Genomic DNA, 17,897 nt, shown 5'->3' with positions numbered 1-17,897 from the left:
AATTGCATAGGGTGAGATCAGGGGTCAGGATCCTTAGTGGGACAGCCTTTCCATGTTAATTATAACCCAATTTACTTGAGTAAATCATTTAGAAAAACGACTTTATGCAGCTTTTGGGGCAATGGTTTCTCGTTGGCATTATCTCAAAAGAAAATAATGACCTTGATGGGCAGCACGCACCTAAAAACTCGCCATTATGACAATTTGGAAGCGAGAAGTATACTCAACAATCCCCTCAAAATCATTACCCTTTCTGATCATGACTCTCGTTCATACCTCGTAAGGATTAATTCAAACGCCCTCTATTATGGCATTTATTAGCCTGCCAAATAATCACATTGATCTCGCAAGGTGATCTCATCGCGTAAAGATATTCAACTGACATCGGTACCCCAACAAAGAATCAGATCACAAAAAGCAGCAGATATTTCCTCGTGCTGCATTATTCATCAAGCAACTCCATTTTAGTGGTCTATCAACCATGGCATTGGTGTAAAGGTAGCTGCACTCCGGACAGAGTAGGCATTTACCATGTCACCACATAATTAAACAGCAAAATGTTGAGAAAGAAAGGATTGTGAACACAACAATTCTGCCAAGACTATACAATGAGGTACATGAATAGATCCATAAGCTGGGCTAATCTGAGAAAATTAAAGCTACAGCAGAATAGTTCCCATCTGGGGCTAGTGATTCTCAAAGTAATAAGAAGTACAAAAGCCCACATTTGTCGCCAACAAGCTAAGGGAAAGTAAAGAATTCACCACTGGTCACTGACAAAAACCTGTAAGGCCAGTATATTGGATGGCGAGGACTTATTTTTCTAACCTAAACATAGCTACCCTAACAAATCAGGTCTCTCACTGGGATCTAGGACCTTCTTCATCTGACTGAGAGCCTGCTGGCCCAGGGACATCTACAAAAAACTCCTCCACTGTGGCAAAAAGAAAACAGTGAACACATTAGTAGGGACAATTAGTGGATGCAGAAGGACAAGATAAAATATTTTAAGAAGAGCACAAGTTCTGACTGGAGAGAATGCAATACTATGAGTAAATACAGCATAAAAAGGTGAATCATTCATATCTAAAAAAGCAGTTAGATAACTTGAGATTAAAATGGGCTCAATAAGCTCTTCCCCCATCTTGCGTTGCTCAAGTGGTTTTCCACCAATAAGCCGACTCACTCCTTGTCCTCTCTCATCTCCAATTTACTTATGGAAAGGGGAAAAACGATTAAGAGATTTGAATCCCTTCCTACAAAAAGGACAAACCTGGTGCATCATGTTTGTCACATAAGTAATACTAGCATAATGTTCTGAAGTCTTCCACAACAGAACTCCATTAGGGCAAACTCAGCATGGACAGCTAGGAAATAGGCAAGGAGTGAAGCGTTTCCTTTTTATTGTTGAAAACGACTGTAAGAGAATCTCTCAGGTTCTGCCTCTCCATTGCGCTAGGCATTTGTCAACTCAAAGCAGTTTCCATGTGAATATTTACCATACATGGGTTGTATATGCATGTAGTTAATCATCATGAAAAAGAGAACGCATTCGTACCTATATCATCCGGGTCAGGAGAATCGAGCAAAATTTCTGAATCTGAGGGAAGAAATGGCGAACCAGGGTAGTTTCCAAGGGCCCCTAAATCTGCAATTCCAATTAAAGATATCCCAAAAGATTTGTATGAGTAAAGATATAATAGAGGCCATAGGTCAAAGGAATGGAGTTAGCTCATGGACACTAAAGCCATCATAACACCAAATGCCCATGACTTTAGGAAGAATAATTAGACACATACCTCCCAAGTTTGAAAAATCAGCAGTTAGATCTGAGAGACTGAAATTCCACTGTATCTGATCCAATGACCTAAGAGAGTCTCTGGAATTCCCAGGTCCCCCATCAGGTGGAAGCTGCAACCCTACTGAACTTGCTACATCAGATGTAAATGCCGTATCAAGTGCCGACGTATCTACACCCAATCCAGATATTTCGGATGCAGAGAAGGGGAAATGACCGCTAGATGCCGCTGATGTAGGACTCACAGGCATCTCTGACATGGATGACATGGCACTGCTTGGAGGAATGAGGGAAGATGCATCAGCTGCACTGCTATCCATTGCCATATTAAATCAAGGAAAACAATAGTATCAATACCAGATAAGAGAGCGAGGTAAATTCCAACCATGCACAGGCAATGTCACATGGCAATACTTGGCTTAAACAATGCATGAGAGAGATCAACCAAACAACCAAGCAACCGCAGAAATCACCTAGACAAGTCATCCCACCTATGGTATAATATCATGTTTATGCCTCATGAAAGAAAAGTGAGAATTGAAGGATTCGGCATGAGTGAATAGAGCTCAGTACTAGATGCCAAGGACTAAATGGCAACCAGAATGTAAATCATTGTGTCAACACTGAATAACTTACGCGTGTAAACATTCGTATGCTTGGCAGTTGCTCTTAGATTTTGCTATAAGTACCATGTCAAGGGACAAAAACATGTGCCCCATGCCATTATATGCACAAAGATTGCAATTAACACATAGCAGATTGCCAAATGGTACACAATCAATCCTCAATTCCAATTGGTATAAAGCTAAAGATCAGAATATGCAGGAGACATGGGTCCAGAATGGAAGTCAAATCAATGTCATTGCCAAGTATGATGATGTAGATTATGATGACAATGTATTGGTACTTACTCATTCGCTGAATTTACACGCATAGCATGGTAGTTGCTTGGTGCAGGAACTCCATTCACGACATGACAGCTAGAAATTCCACAGCCCAAGGGATTGATATGAGGTTGACCTGGTGCTGGAATTGCAGGCTGCTGCAGCACTGGGTATCCCATGGGTAAATTGTTAACTGCACTGAACACAAGTTGAGTTGAATAGTAGTTGACAACAATAATGCTAGGACCCAAGACACCAAGTTATGTCCCTTATGAATGAACTCAAACATTGAAACACAGGCAAAGCACAAGAACAGAGATCAGCATTTCATATCGGGATAAGTATGATTTGCATGTACAAAACGTCATGTACAATGGAAACTAACTTCATGTTTGAGCAAAAAAATAAGCCCCCAGTTTCCTCTTTCCTCACCTTGGCAGTTTATGATGAAAATTAGCTCATACAACCTTAACTAAATGGTGGTGTATTATGTAAGCCTTAACTCCATGTTTGAGCATAAAAACAAGGCCAACATCTCTTTTCCTCTCCCTGGCAGCTTATGATGAAAATTAGCTCATACAGCCTATTGTTGTTCCGAAGGACAGAAAAAGGACGGAAAATGAGTGGTGGACCGAAAGTGGAGTAAAAGTCGGTAGGGAAGGGATTAATACCTTTTTTTAGCTTGGGAGAAGAAATTGGTATCTACTGTAACAACACAAAGTCATACTGAGGTTTGATTCAATCATTTCTTTTCATAAGGTAAGTTGGGAAACCCAAAACAACATCTTCATAACAATTAGGGACATCAGATTGGTCGAAATACACTCTACATTCTCTCTTGTTATTCAAGCATTTATCTTTAATCGCCTTTTTTTGAGACATTAATTATTTTCACAATCATTTCCTCTTCCCAAAAAGGCTAAGATAGCAATAATACAATAGATTCCCAGTGACATACACATGAAATATATATAAATTTCACAGCACCAATGCTACTTATGGAATGCACCTTTACTTTCCGTCACAACTAATGTGTATGTATCTTTTGAGATATCCTCGTTCTTACAGACTCACGTCTCGGACGTGTCTTTCCAACCAATCATCAGAAGGTTAACTTACCAGGCATTGGGTGAATTCCATTTTGCATAGGGGCCAGAGGGACCTTTGGAGGCACCGGATACTTCATGAGATGATACTGGTGCTCTAGCAGGTGATTAAACAGCAGAATTTGCTTTTTCAGTTTTAACCTTATATAGTATGCCCTGAAGAAATCAGCATTTTCTTCTTCCAACTTCTGCCAAACTGAAAGTATAAAAAAAAAAAAATGGTTGAATAATTCGATGCATATGAAACTCAGAAAATGTTCTGACAAAAGTGGCAGCAGCATAGTTTTTATCATTTCTAAGTAATGAATGTAGCAGGAAAAATTATAATGAGTTATGAGGACTTCTCCTAATATATGGCGATTGATGCAGATACAAAAGGTGACCCAATGGGAAAACAAGGATTTTTCATCAAAAAAAGGCCCTCAAAAGAACAAAACCCAAAACCATATTATCTAAAGAAAAGATAAGCTGTTGCCCAATCCAAGGACTTCCAATAATGTCCCACCATGCGCACCTAGTGTCGTGAATGCAGGATCTATCCTCGCCCTTGTCAACAGTGTCTTGACAACTTCATCTCTATTCATATAAAGTTGTAGACAACGCTCTATCAAATTCTGGACCTACGAAAAGCCACATTAGAAAAAGTATAAACAAGAATGAGTGCTTTTCAAGGTCTGGTAACGTACAAAGGAAAAAATATTCAAAATAAAACAAAAGATATATCTACCAACTTAAAGTTGGATGAGTAAGCTTACAAGTTCTATATCTTTGCGTGAAACCTTCTTAGTTTCATTACTTGAAGTAGAAATTGAGCTGGACTCCGGCAAGGGAGCCTCTGCTCCCTGGTTGTTTTGTTGTTCACTTTGGGAATCATGAGAAGCATGGTTTGAAGATTGTATTTCCTGCACGCCCTGTAGTTTCAAAATGAAACAAAATCTTAGTGATCAGGTGAAAAATAAATATAATAAAGTGACTGTTTCTGGACTCAAAAACATTCATGGAATTTGCAGCAGGGCTATTCAAAAGTATCCAACCTACATCTGACTGTTTAGAAATTGAACAGAACCTAAAAAAGCAAACTGTAGCATTGTGAAGTTAGCTAAAGTCCAAATGTCATCATAAAGTTTGGATGGTCATCAGCAAGGCCTATATACCGCACGTGTTCGCGATATTATTCCAGTTCCGCTCTCATCTTAGCACAAGAAATTTTTTTTGTCAAAATGAGCCAAACACACTATTTGCAAATGAATCTAGGGGTGCCACAATTGCTTTCTGCAGGACTGCATCATTATTCTAAGTTCAGAGGCAGTGAGGAAAGTGCAAGGAAGGTTCGCAGAATCTATCTTTCTTCTTTTTCTTTGAATAGCAGGTACAACAGTGAGGTTGTGGCATAGAATAGTCAATGAAATAGAAAGACACTAAATAGTTCTTCCACTATGTAAAGCAAAGAGGCAAGATGAAATGAACGAAGGAGCTCATGAAAAGTAGCACAGACAGATAGTGAAGAGAGGTGTGAGAGATGTATGGTCAACTATTAACCTGTGAGTTCTTCATTACAGCAAGATGCAGGCTGGCCACATTTCTTTTCAAACAATTAATCCCTAGTTATAATAAAGTTGAACTCCGCGGTTATCTAATTCTGCTTCACTTGCAGAGTAGAGGGTTCACCTGGAAAATATGGGTCAAGTGAATCATCAGTAAAGTACTTTAACATAACCAGAATGAGGGTCTCCAAGATCGAAGAACAACACCACATATTTTCGGTAATAGAGGAACAAACATATCTAGAAAATCAAACCCTGCATAACCAAAGAATCGGCCTAAAACATAGGAACTGAAAAGAATAAGCTTTAGAAAGTTAACCGGAGAACAAGATAACAGACACCACAATGTTCTAATTGAGTATTCGAATCTTGACACTGTCACACACCTACCTTCACGTTTTACAGCTGATAATTCTACCTTAACTAGCAACTTTAAATGAACGTTAAGTTATCTAGGCACATGGAATCCAGCCACAACACATTAAAGTTCTTTCCAATGGAACTTCATTCCCGAAAAGACTTCACAAGTGCTGCAGACAACCGAAAAGCACAACCTGTTTAGTAATTTTGATGAGATAAAAGTACCCTTTTCAACATCTAACAAATAAACACTGCGCAAACCAGATGCAAAGTAGAATGTTGTCCCCACAATTTGCCTTTCTCTTTTAACAGTTTCAAACTCCACCGGCTTCCGCGTGCCTCAGTCATAGAGCAATCTACAAAGCAGAACTGAGGCTCTAACGGAATGTATTCGCTCGACCATCTTACCACTATCTTAATAACAATGCAACAAACCAGGACATCGTCCCAGATGCAAAATTCAGTCCTTTACGTCAGCATCAGCTCACCCATAAATCAAAGGAACAGAAAGAACAGAACAAGACATCATACGACAGATAAAAATCCCTTCTACAAGGGCAGACAAAGAAGAAAACCACAAGATCCAGCAAAAACTCACCTACCACGAAGCGATTCAACTACCCAAAATGCTCGCAAGCAAACTTGGTCTCGACAAATTGAGAAGCCACGCTTCCCTCCAAAGCCAGAGTTTAGAAAAAAAAAAGAAAGCTCGACCAAAAGGAGCAAACTTTACAGCAAATCCGAAGGAACAAAAAGAGCCCAGAAATCTCCACGACCCAAGCTCGAAAAACACGCTGCAACTACGAAGCCGGATACCCACGCAGGCAAGAATTACGTCCCTCCATTCGAGGCTCCCAATGCGAGTACGCACAGACCCAACAAGAAAATTAAAAACAGGGGACAAGCAACGGAGCAGATTCGAGGGCCCCGAGGTTCGGCGACGGCGTGGCGGCGCCGGCCGGGGCGATCGGAGAGCGTTCCGGCGAGAAAGGCGGAGACTTTGAGAGGGTTTTTGGCAATGGCATTCGTCGGAGACGCGGCAGAGGAGGGAGAGAGAGAGTCGGCACAGCAGAAAGAGATGAAGAACTGCAGAGACACTTACAAAAAAAAATCTAACACTTTCGAATTTGGGATGGGCCTGCGCCTGTGCCTGCGCCGTTTTTCCTTTATACTTTCGAAATTTTCTTTTGTTTTCTATTCTTTAAATTTAATATCAATAAATAAATAAATAAATGAAAAGTGGGGTGACAAAAATGAGGGGTGCAATTACCCCTTTACAAAAATAAATTATTCCACCTCGTACGAAAGCTTTCCAATTTTCAGCATAGAAATGACGTTGTAATGACAGGCTCGCCAATCTCATGTATGCGACAAGATATGAATTGACATGAGAGTCTTATGGTGACGATATTAAATTAACGTTCGTTCCACTATTTCAACCCTTCTACTTTGAAAGGAGGTGGGAGCCAATTGGATTTTATGATACTATCTCTAATTATAGTTTTCGATCAAAATTAGCTTTTGTGGGAAAATGTATTTAATTTACTTAACTAAATTTCTTAACTCGAGAGAGATTTGAGAAATCTATTTAGTTGTTTTAAAATTTTAAAATAAATTAGATTCTTATTCAGAATGAAAATTTCCACTATAATCTTTTTCGTATGCTCATTTTTTTTTTTTTACTTCGAAAGGTGAGATTTTTTTTTTCCAATTTTATTCTTTTGGTCTATTTTTCCAATTTGAATTTTTGAGATGGGGTTATTACCGGCTGGAGCGGCGCCTCATCGTGCCCCTGACGGCGTGGCAACGGACAAAATGGTAAATTTACACGGGCCGCAAGTCACGAGGTGGTTGTGATTGGGTAGATGAGGAGACCAATTTTTTTTTTTTCTTTTTAATTTCTTTTTGCACTCAGAAAAAAAAATGCATATAGTCCAGGAGGGATAACATGGGCCGTCGAATCCAAAGCCAATAAATCTACTCCGTTCGATCAATTTTACTGAGGTGTCCGAGTACTTTTGAGGCACTAATTAATATAATCAATTTCAAAAAAATGTAATTTATTATTGGTAAAACGATAATTCATGAACTTTTAAGGGAATTTACTAAAGTAGGATAACAAATTTCACCATTAATTAAGAACGACGGACGGAATTTATTACTTAGGATGCGGTTCATTGATTTATGAAATTTGAAAGGACATTGTGATTGTGCAGGTAAATTTACTTGTAATACAAAAAGAGAAAGTTACAATAAATTAAAATTGCTCACCATTTCTTGTTAGGAGTTGCAATGATTTGGACCTTCGAGCTCAAGAGTACTCGAGGTAATTTACTATTTCTCCAAGTAAAATAACTACCATTTACATGGATTTACAGGAAATCTATGATTATTGAGGTCAATTACAAATTATAAGTTGTGTTTCTTACGATTATTAAAGGTACGTTATTATATTGGTTGATTGCTAATCTTATGTTACGGATTTTATAGCTTGATTATTACTTGAAAAAAGGAAGTACCGACTATAGGCGCAATTGAGATTGTGATAGCTTTTGGCAAATTTACTCGTCAGATGTTTAATTACTAAGAACAAAAGCCTACACAAGCTAAAATTATATTATCACAAGATAATTATAAAGCGACTCCATTGTCAAGTTAGGAAGTTTAAAAAGGAAGGCACCGCTAATGATGAAAAACTAGACTACTAAAGTTACTACTATTTGAGAGAAATCATTATATGCTAAGGTCTTAATCTAGAGAATATTTGTCCCCTTAAAAATCTTATTAATCAACACCATAGAATCATTAGTCTAATGACCTACACAAAACTTACTGTTGATAAAATATCATTAGAGAATGATAGATCCGTTATGCAATGTTCTTATTTTGACAATTTCGAACAATAAATATCAAAATTTCCAAAACACATATAGTAAAACTCGACAAATGCTCAAGAAGTGCTCTTTAGCATATTACTTTTTCAAAAGGAAATTTTTTTGTTGGTCAGTGATTCAGAAGCCTAATTATCTTATTCTCAACCAATGCTAATAAATAAACTCTTAAATCTATGTAGATCCAACTTCAACTCTCCTCAAAATGTTGCTTGATTTCGAATAATCCTCCTCCTTTTTCCCATCAAATGTCCAAACATAAATTATTATTAACATTTGAAACATTTTTTTTAAATTAATAATCTCAAGCAATATAAACGATTATTTTCAGGAAAAATATTATCTAAATTATTTATTTTCCGTGAAATAAATAGGTCCTAAGTAGCAGTACTGAATATGATAATAATGATGCTATAGATTCCAAACTCTTTTGACATTTGACAATTAAAAAAAAAAAAAAAAAAAAAAAACAGGTGACAACTATTGAGTGAGAGAGACCAAACGAGGTGGTGGGCAAGAAGAAGATGACGAGAAAAAGGGGATACAGCATGTCATGGGTACAGTCCCAGTTGTCGATTGTTGTTTTATACAGTCGTTTCCTGACCTACACGCATTTTAGTATTAGCATTACCAACGATAAATTTAATAATACTAATAAATAAATAAGATAATATAAAATAATTGGTTCTATATGATCGTATGATGTGGGGACCCTCTCCCTATAATGATCGGCTGTGGTCCAGACCCGAAAATCTCGCAACTCCATCCGCTGGATCTTTGATTTTGATGTGAGTATATTCATACGTACATATGTCCACTAAATAGATACAAATAAATTGATATACTTATATATAGGATTTGAAGAACGCCCTTTTAAAAAAATAAGAAAAATAGCATAAATGATTCTAGAACTTTGACTTATTGTTTATGCCGTCGCCGAAGTTTTAATTTATTTTACTGTGGTTCTCAAATTTTATTCCGGTATGCAAATCATCTCCGAACTTTTAATTTACTCAATACTCAATGTGATTCGTAAACTTTATTCCAATACGCAATGATGGGATTAGATTAAATATAAATCAAAATTTTTACCAATGTTGAAAGAATTAAAAATTCAGGGTTCTAAGGATTAGATTGAATATAGATAAAAAATTCAAAAATAGTATTGAAAAAATTAAAAGCTTCAGGAACGACATTGTACATTAAAATAAAATTTATGAATTATATTGAACGAATTAAATTTTCACGAATCACATTACCTATTTAATTATTATCCCTTTGAAAATTGGACAAGTTGAAGCAAAAGCAGGCCTTACATCCATGAGTGGGATAGTTACATACCACTGTTATGATTTTTCCTGAAAAGTTTGGTGGACGGGCGGCGGACTTTATGTTAATGCCCTAATTTCCTTTTCAACCTTTCTGTCTTTTTCTTTTTCCGTGAACGCTCCATGCCTCCGGTTCGCAACTTTTTTGGCAACTCCAAGTGACTCGTCCCGCATCCACCTCAATTTTTCTAATGGAAATTCTATCGCATTAAATCGCATATTAATTAATTTTTTTAAAAATAACTAATAATGATCTCATTAAATTGTTATGTAGCATTAGAATAGAAGATTGCAGAAGACAATGTCGGAATATTTTAATATTAAATTACACATTTATTTAATAATTTAAAATTTTGAAACAGTCGCTATAATTGGTATACAACCTTAACAATTTTTTTTTTTTTTCGTTGAAGCTGCCGCGGTTAGATTATAGTCAACTAATTAGACGGCTCACGAGCCAAGCGTGGGGTTACGCACGTGAACACTATTAAGAGATCACGCGCCTGACATCGTGGTTAAATTAATCAATTAATTATTAATAATAAAAAGCTTATTTGCAGGTAAAATGTTGGTGTCATTTCGGGTAACGAAATGATTACCCCCTCAACCGCCCCCCCCCCCCCCAAAAAAATAAAATGAAAAAAAGGACGTACTAAATTAATTACGTGGATAATTTCCACCAATCAGGAACCGACACGTAGGACGGTCCCTCCCGGCGCGCTCACCGACGAGAGCTGGCAGCGACTAGTCAATGCGCCCGGGGCACACGTGTCGCGGGGGGAGCGGCGGAGCGTGGCGGTTCCAGGGCCGTTAACTCCATCGGGCCTCGTGGAATATTATATTGGCATCTCTCTCCCCAATAATTCCAGCTTTTTGTCTCGGACCTGATGATGGTGGGGGCCGGGTTGGGTGCGGGCTTTGACCCCCGATTTTATCTTTATCTTTTTTGTTTTTTGCTCTCCGGCCCCTCGAAATACCCAAAATTACGAATCTGGCCGACCAATATTTCTCCGTACCCAACTCCCAAAAAACGCATGAACTTTTGGTGGATCCCAATTCTAGCCCAAGATTTATTCCTGTCTGATTAAAAAAGCATCGACTTGGAGTTGATACCAAATTTGGCCCCCATCAAGTTTTTCTAACCTAATGATATCGATAAGGGCCAAATTTGGGCACTGCCTGAATGCGATGCTTTTTTATAAGACAAAGTTAGGTTTGGAATTAAGACTGATGTTGATGTTGTTTTATGAGACAATTAGAAAAGTTTTGATAAGAATTGAGATTCGATCTAAAATTGACTCTTTTTTTTTTTTTTTCCATATAAGAAATGTTTAGAATTTAAGATAAAATCGTGCTTTTTATGATAATTGGTCAAACTTTCGGAGCTAAACAAGACAATAAATGCTCAGTATATATATGGTATCGAAATTCGGCCCTCGTCAAGTTTTTCAAATCTAAAGATATCGTTAAAGATTCAATGTATCGAGGGTCAGATTTGGGCACCGCCTGAAAATGAACGAACACCTTTTTATGAGATAAGATGAAAGCCCGAATTAAGATCAAACCTAAAATTGACTTTTTTTACGAGATAAAGGAAAAAGTCAGGTTGAAATTGCAATTGGAGGCAATGATTTTGCCATTTGTTCTAATTGGCCAAAATTTTCGAAACGATAAACGTTCAGTATATATAATAAATAAAATAAATAAATATATCTTATTTAGGATATGTTTTGGCATTTGGCAAGGTTGCGCATGTGGGTGGACCGGTGCACATGGGGGCCATGGGGATGGGAGACTTAGCAATAGATTTCCGCTAGCTAACATTCTCTTCCACAAAAGATGAAATTTCTCAAGTAAAAAAAGGAATGGTTGCAGCTACCTTGTTTATCCTCGTTCCAATTCCACACTTACAAATCGAGCATCGAATCACAGCACGTATGATTTCATTTCGAGACAACACGGCCCTCGCCTGCGACCTCGCTATCGACATCCAAATCCGTCCCGAGACATGACTCATCACATGTCCGCACGAACAAAAATTTTTTTTATAAAACGGGGCCTTCTGGTCAGGTGCTCCCAAAGAGCCTCTGAGCGCGGGCGCGATTGCGAATTTTCCATCCTTCTTGTCTCGTCGCGACGTCGTTTTCCTGGCAATGTACCGAAGCCACGATAATGGCAACCGCGACTGGGACTGTGACGAGGAGAGACATGTCGTGAACAGTGGAGCGAGTCCTGTAACAGGAAAACGGGGCCACGGTGGCCCCCGCGGCCATGGCCGACCGACGATTCTTGTCGCACCATCGTATAAGAAGACCCACCGATTCTTGACCTTAGAAAATGATTTGCATTATTACTGGTAATGTTATTACTTCCTTTTTCATGATTCTCCGCGAGGACTAATCCCCTTAAAAAGATTCTCAGCTTTAGGTCTGATCTCAGCTCTGCTCCGAATTCTTTTCGTCTCAAAATAAGTCTTCGAATTTCAATTCAATCCAAAATGCACCGACACGTCCTGGAATTGATTGTGTTGTCTTTTAGATTATCGACTTCACGGATTGCTAATAAAATCTCTAATTGGCCATAATATTGATAATTTCAAAGAAAATTAGTAGTAGATAAACTTGTAACAATAATAAATAAATTCTATGATGGTCGAATCAATAAGTACATGATTTCTAATTTTCCTTGAGATAATCCAAATACCGTTACATATTAGGAGTAGCCCACCAATCAACCATTAGCTCTAATACCATTTGCCACAAATTAACCTTACCAAAATCGATACACATTTGGGAGTGACTCTCAATTAACCAATGTCTTTAATACCACTTGTTGGGAGTATGCAACGCTTGAGGAAATCATCAAGAGGAAATCCAAATTCGAGCCTATCAATTATCCAGTTGGATCTACATTCATTCAAAAGTTTAAGTCAATGAGTTATGGACCAACTATAATATACTAATTGCTCAATATTATGTTAATTATCTGACGTGGGACTTCTCTATCACAACTCCCACACGTATCCAACAAACTAAACGTGCATAGTAAATTAGAAAGAGAAAGAAAGGGTCCCGTATGGTCGTTTCTCGAGGAATCATTCCTCGATGGAATGCAATTGCAGTGGTGGATATTTCTATCGGAGCTGGAGAAGATGTCTCGATGCGCACATAATAATTCAGAGAGTTTTCCTCAGTAAACGATGGATATTTCTCTTTCTGTGTGCGGCTCGATGGCTGTCGATTTCGAAAGACGATTCTCCGGAGGAATGAAGAAAACGCCCACAGTCGATTTGTCATTTGGTTTGGATTTGAACTTGTGAAAACATGGAGGAGGCCTTGATTTTTCTAACCATGTTATGTGGTCTTCATTGCATCGTGGAGGAAACGTCGAGTCCAATTTGACTTCGGGCGCGACGACTCGTGTCGACCCTCCTCTCCCGGGAAGTTCCCGGCGCCTCTTCATCTCGCGGAAGGGCCAAGCCAAGCCAAGCCAGACAAGAAAGCCACTTCGTGGGCTTGGGCCGTGTGAGGGGGAAATATATGAACGGCCCATCATCACTTTTTCATTTTTGGTTTTTTTTTTTTCCCTTGTGAACGATTGAATTTATTCGGGACTTTTAGAGAACTCGAGTATTGAAAGCTGAGTATGATAATCCTCTGTGGCATGGCGTATCGAGCATTTATTGAAAGTCCGCTTTCTAAGATTGGCCATAAGAAGAAACACGCAACTTTAATGGGCCTGCTAAAATTTCCAACTAAGAAGATGGAGACGCTCTCCAAACAATTTTTTTCTTTTTTATGTTTATGGTTAGGGTTGTGCTTGTTTGAGTGAAAGAATTTATTGCGAATAAATTTTTTGGACATTTCAGTGTTTGGTTTGTCAAAAGTAATCAGCTCATGGATAACCATTTATAGTTTAGCAAAATATGCATGCTTAAAATTAGGAAAACAAATTCCCTATCCTAAGAAGAAGAAAACATTTTCTGGAAAATATTTTCCTAAAAGCATTTATCACGAAATTTTTGCCAAACATTAGATTCCCTTTCAATTTGGTTAGATTCAAAAGCAACTGAATGTGCAGATGAGACGACTTATGTCTATGCATGAAAATAAAGTTGCATCTCAATGGTGCAGCACGTGAAGGATGCAAAGCTTCCTTTATTCGAGTGTACAGCTCATCGATCTAAATATAAATTAAAAGCCATCGGATTACATTATATCCATAATGAGTAGGACTGCGCGTTGAGCATTGCATAAGCTAAAAATCGACTTCCAATTGGTCATCACCTCGTGTGATTACTCAGAGCATTCCTTTTTGAGGGGGCTTCACCGTCGCGTAAAACGGGTCGGGTCGGGTTGTCGTGGTATCTTTCCATCATGCCCCAGAGAGGCGAACCGGAGAGCCGGACGTGAGGCGCCGAGGGCTCAAATGGGGAGCCATCTCCGGCTCTGCATCTTTCGACATCATGTTAGAGAACTTAACAGAAGCCAACTTAACCTAACAAACGCTCAGAAGGTGGTCGGAGAGACCGTCGCTAACGAGAGATCGACGGAGCGAATTATTGGATGGAGAAGAGACCGACAAGAGGACCACCACCGTCCGTCGCTTTCGGTTCACATCCGACGCTCGATCCGCGCTGTCCATGCTCGACAGGGATGGGAGGGAACGGAGATACCGCGAGCCACTTTAGAAAAAACCCTACTTGGCGGCGTCTGGAGAAAGGACAGCAACCCCCGCGGCAGGGCCAGCGCACGTGCACTTGCCGTCGCTAGATCCAAGCTCGCGGCGTGTGCCTTGATGCGATCTGCCTGCCCTTCTGCAAATTGTAATGTCTGCCATCTTTTTCTTCCTCTCCTCTCGGTATATTTCGAGAGAGAACAGCTCGTTTCTGCCCAGTGCGATGTCGTTTGGAGAGAGAGCTGAGTTACACTCGGATAAGAAGATCAAGCAGCTCATTAGAGAGCAATTACTCCAATTAATCATGCTCTTTTAGCCTCAATTTAAGCCCTTATATTCGATGAAAGTAAATAATATCCCGCATAATTAAGCAGACCTTTAATATGGTAATTAAGGAAATTCCAATGTAAAGTCAACAGTGCATGCTGTATTTAACTGAATTGAAATATAATTAAGGAAAAAGCTTAGTTGGCCATCACTTCATCAAATGACGGACCGCGATTTCCATGTTTTACCCCTTTTTTATTTTTTCTTATTGCAAGCTTAATTTGAGAGATAAAATCGTAAGAGAGCCCACATATTCATTTTTTTTTAAATATGATGAAAGAAAAAATAAATTAATTACCAAAATATAAATAATTACAAGTAAAAAAAAATTTATAAGAGGGCCCGCACATTGACTCTCCCATGAATTTGGATCACACGGTATGGTGTTTCCAAATTATTTTTCAATAATTATGTAGAATTTTTTGGAAATTTATGTCATAGTATCTACCAATTGAATTAATGTATACAATAATATGAGCAATCCAATTCTCACCCTGTGCGAGCTCCTCTCTATCCCTTAAGGCGATAGTTTACCCTTGTTTTAAAACCCTAGCTTTCCAAACCCAATTTCTTGAAGAAATCGCAAATGTCTGAGTGCATCTTGCCTCCACATGATTAGGTATCCCTTTCCCTTTCACTCTCATTCAATACAAAACCCACACAACATCTTTATGAACCTAGCAATTAAAGAAGCTTGAAGAATGAAATGATAGGAAGCAGTTCCCTTTAGCTATTCTTTCAATGCAACAACGTCCTACTGTTTTACCCTTTTTTGACCTAGTTTCTTTGCTTTACACCCCATATTTAGAATTTCCTCTCCAAATGACTTTCAAATATGCTGTCTCACACAGCTAGGGCTCTCTTCACTCCATACCCCAAACCCATATATCTATCCAACAACACAAAAACCCCAATAACTTCTACCATTAATATCGTCATATAATCGAGCTGCAATTGATCAAGTATGGAAGGCATAGATGAAAACCACCTTTGGATGATGGCGCTTTGTAGAAGGATTGATGACTTATGGGCATAAGATGAAGTCATATATTTGGATGCAAAAGTGCCTGAAAAATAAAAATAGGAAAGTGAGCTCTTACTTTATGGAAAGTTGTTCTTTAAACCAAATGTTAATTTCCAAGCATTTTTAAGCACAATGAAGAAAGCATGGAAATTAGAGGTTGTCAAATTTGAAGTCATAGAACTTGGGTTTTTCATTTTCACTTTGAATTCGATGGAAGAGAAAAAAAGAAGGTGACGCCAATGTTCCAGAGCATTGTTATGATTTTTCTCATTATGCATTTTGAGTGCATTTTCTGGGACTTCCCCAAGCTGTTGTATTGGAGGATTTTGTGAGGAGGATTGCTACAAAATTAGGTACAATGGAGGAAATCAAAATTGAAGCAAGAAACAATGGCTTTCATGGGGAAGCAAAAGTGAGGTTGAACCTACTAAACCCCCTCAAAACAGGAAATGTTATTAACGTGGGTGGAAAAAAAATAGTTGATAGATTTTAAATACGCGAGGCTACCATATTTGTGTTACTCATGTGGGTGTATAGGACACTACGCAAATTTTTGTCCAAAATATGAGGAGATTGGATTAGCCCAAGATAAATCGAGAAGATACGGCTTGTGGCTCAAGGCAGAAGTGAAATAATTCAATCCATGTTGGAAAGTTTTTTTATGGTGATATCGATCTTTTCATTGAGGAAGAGGAAATTGTGCCGATTCACCTAACTCCTCCGTAGGTGAGAATTTTGGCAGCAATTATTCAGGGCCAAACAACAAGGCTTTAGTCATATATACTCTAGTGGCAAATGAGCTAGTTGATGATGTAAGTATGTCTAAATATGCAACTCCAAACCAGGGAAAAAGGGTGCAACAAACATATGAGCTGTTTTTGATCATATCAGAGCATGGAAAAGGGGTTAGGCACTCTAAAATAGGAAAAATAAGATTGAAGACACAAGCTACAAAAAATAAGAAATGCTGTACTCCCTATGAGAAGAGGGGATCATTGGTGAACTTAATCGATGAGGAGAAACTTCCGGACACACCAATCTAGGTGTTGAAAGGGGTCCATGAGGGGGCTTTAGTTACTAGTCCTAATAAGTCACCAAAGAAAATATGAAGTTTTTAAGCTGGAACTGTTAAGGTTTAGGCACTCCTTTGATAGTTTAGCATCTTAGAGCCATAGTGGCTCATGAGAGGCCTAATTTGGTCTTCCCTATGGAAACCAAGAATAAGGAAGAAGTGATGGATCAAGTTAAAAAGAGTCTTTAGTATAATTCTTTAGTTATTATTAATTTGGTTGGGATTGGGGGAGGACTTGCACTACTATGAGATGAGGAGGTGAAAACAAACGTGGAATTTAACTTTGGGGAGTGCATTGGGTACTATGTAAGGTTCTTGATAATGGAGTAATGATGAAAATTTCTTTTTTGCATGCATCTACCAACTTTCAGGAGAGGATTAAACTATGGAATATCTTGCGCTCCAAGGACATTTCTTATAATCTTTTGTGGTTATGCATAAGAGATTTTAATGAAGTTTTGTACTAGTGAGAAAAGGTTGAAAGACGTGACGTTGATAAGTACAAGATTGTGACTTTTCGGGAGTTTGGGAATTTATGTTCTCTAATGGATATGGAAAGCAAAGGCTATGCGTTTACATGGACCAACAATCCAGATGGTGATGAGCTAGTCAAAAAGAAACTTGATAGGGCATTATGTAACATGAAATGGAGAGTTTTATTCCCTAATGTCGCGGCGTATGCTCTTCTTGCTATTGGCTCAAATCATTGTTCAATTATCCTATCATTGGATTTAGCAAAGACTAGAAAACAAAAGATATTCATATTTGAAGCATTCTAGTTAGAAAATCCTAAGTGTGGAGAAGTGGTTAAAAATGTTTGGAGGACTGAAATGGGAAACCAACTGGATATCGTTAGCAAAACTAGAAAAGTAGCAGCAGAATTAGG

The 17,897-nt window shown here is 38.4% G+C and overlaps 1 protein-coding gene across 7 annotated transcripts; it reads right to left on the bottom strand.

Moving 5' to 3' along the window:
* Positions 1-542: 542 nt before the first annotated feature.
* On the bottom strand, positions 543-6,827 carry LOC104442174. 7 transcript variants are annotated; one of them, XM_018872393.2, is made up of 9 exons: positions 6,291-6,827; positions 5,328-5,456; positions 4,544-4,699; positions 4,294-4,408; positions 3,802-3,984; positions 2,710-2,875; positions 1,800-2,110; positions 1,559-1,648; positions 543-1,256 (listed from the first exon to the last, which is right to left on the bottom strand). In XM_018872393.2, the coding sequence occupies exons 2-9, from the start codon at positions 5,340-5,342 to the stop codon at positions 1,183-1,185; spliced, it is 1,110 nt and encodes a 369-aa protein (XP_018727938.1). In that variant the 5' UTR covers positions 5,343-5,456; positions 6,291-6,827; the 3' UTR covers positions 543-1,182. The 7 variants fall into 7 exon arrangements, with proteins under 7 accessions (XP_018727938.1, XP_018727936.1, XP_018727941.1 ...); XM_018872391.2 differs by having other exon boundaries at positions 543-934; positions 6,291-6,825; XM_018872396.2 differs by having other exon boundaries at positions 543-934; positions 1,800-2,071; positions 6,291-6,825.
* Between the last annotated feature and the right edge of the window lie 11,070 nt (positions 6,828-17,897).

Source organism: Eucalyptus grandis, chromosome 4 (assembly GCF_016545825.1).
Source record: "Eucalyptus grandis isolate ANBG69807.140 chromosome 4, ASM1654582v1, whole genome shotgun sequence".
Taxonomy (NCBI): domain Eukaryota; kingdom Viridiplantae; phylum Streptophyta; class Magnoliopsida; order Myrtales; family Myrtaceae; genus Eucalyptus; species Eucalyptus grandis.
Note: the sequence above shows the minus strand (reverse complement) of the source record. Positions and strands in the feature narration are given on the sequence as shown.

Coding starts and splice junctions, on each gene's coding strand:
- LOC104442174 (XM_018872393.2), bottom strand. Junction 3,985..4,293: donor CACGACACTAGGTGCGCATG/GTGGGACATTAT, acceptor TTATACTTTCAG/TTTGGCAGAAGTTGGAAGAA. Junction 1,257..1,558: donor TCCTGACCCGGATGATATAG/GTACGAATGCGT, acceptor TCCTTTTTGTAG/GAAGGGATTCAAATCTCTTA.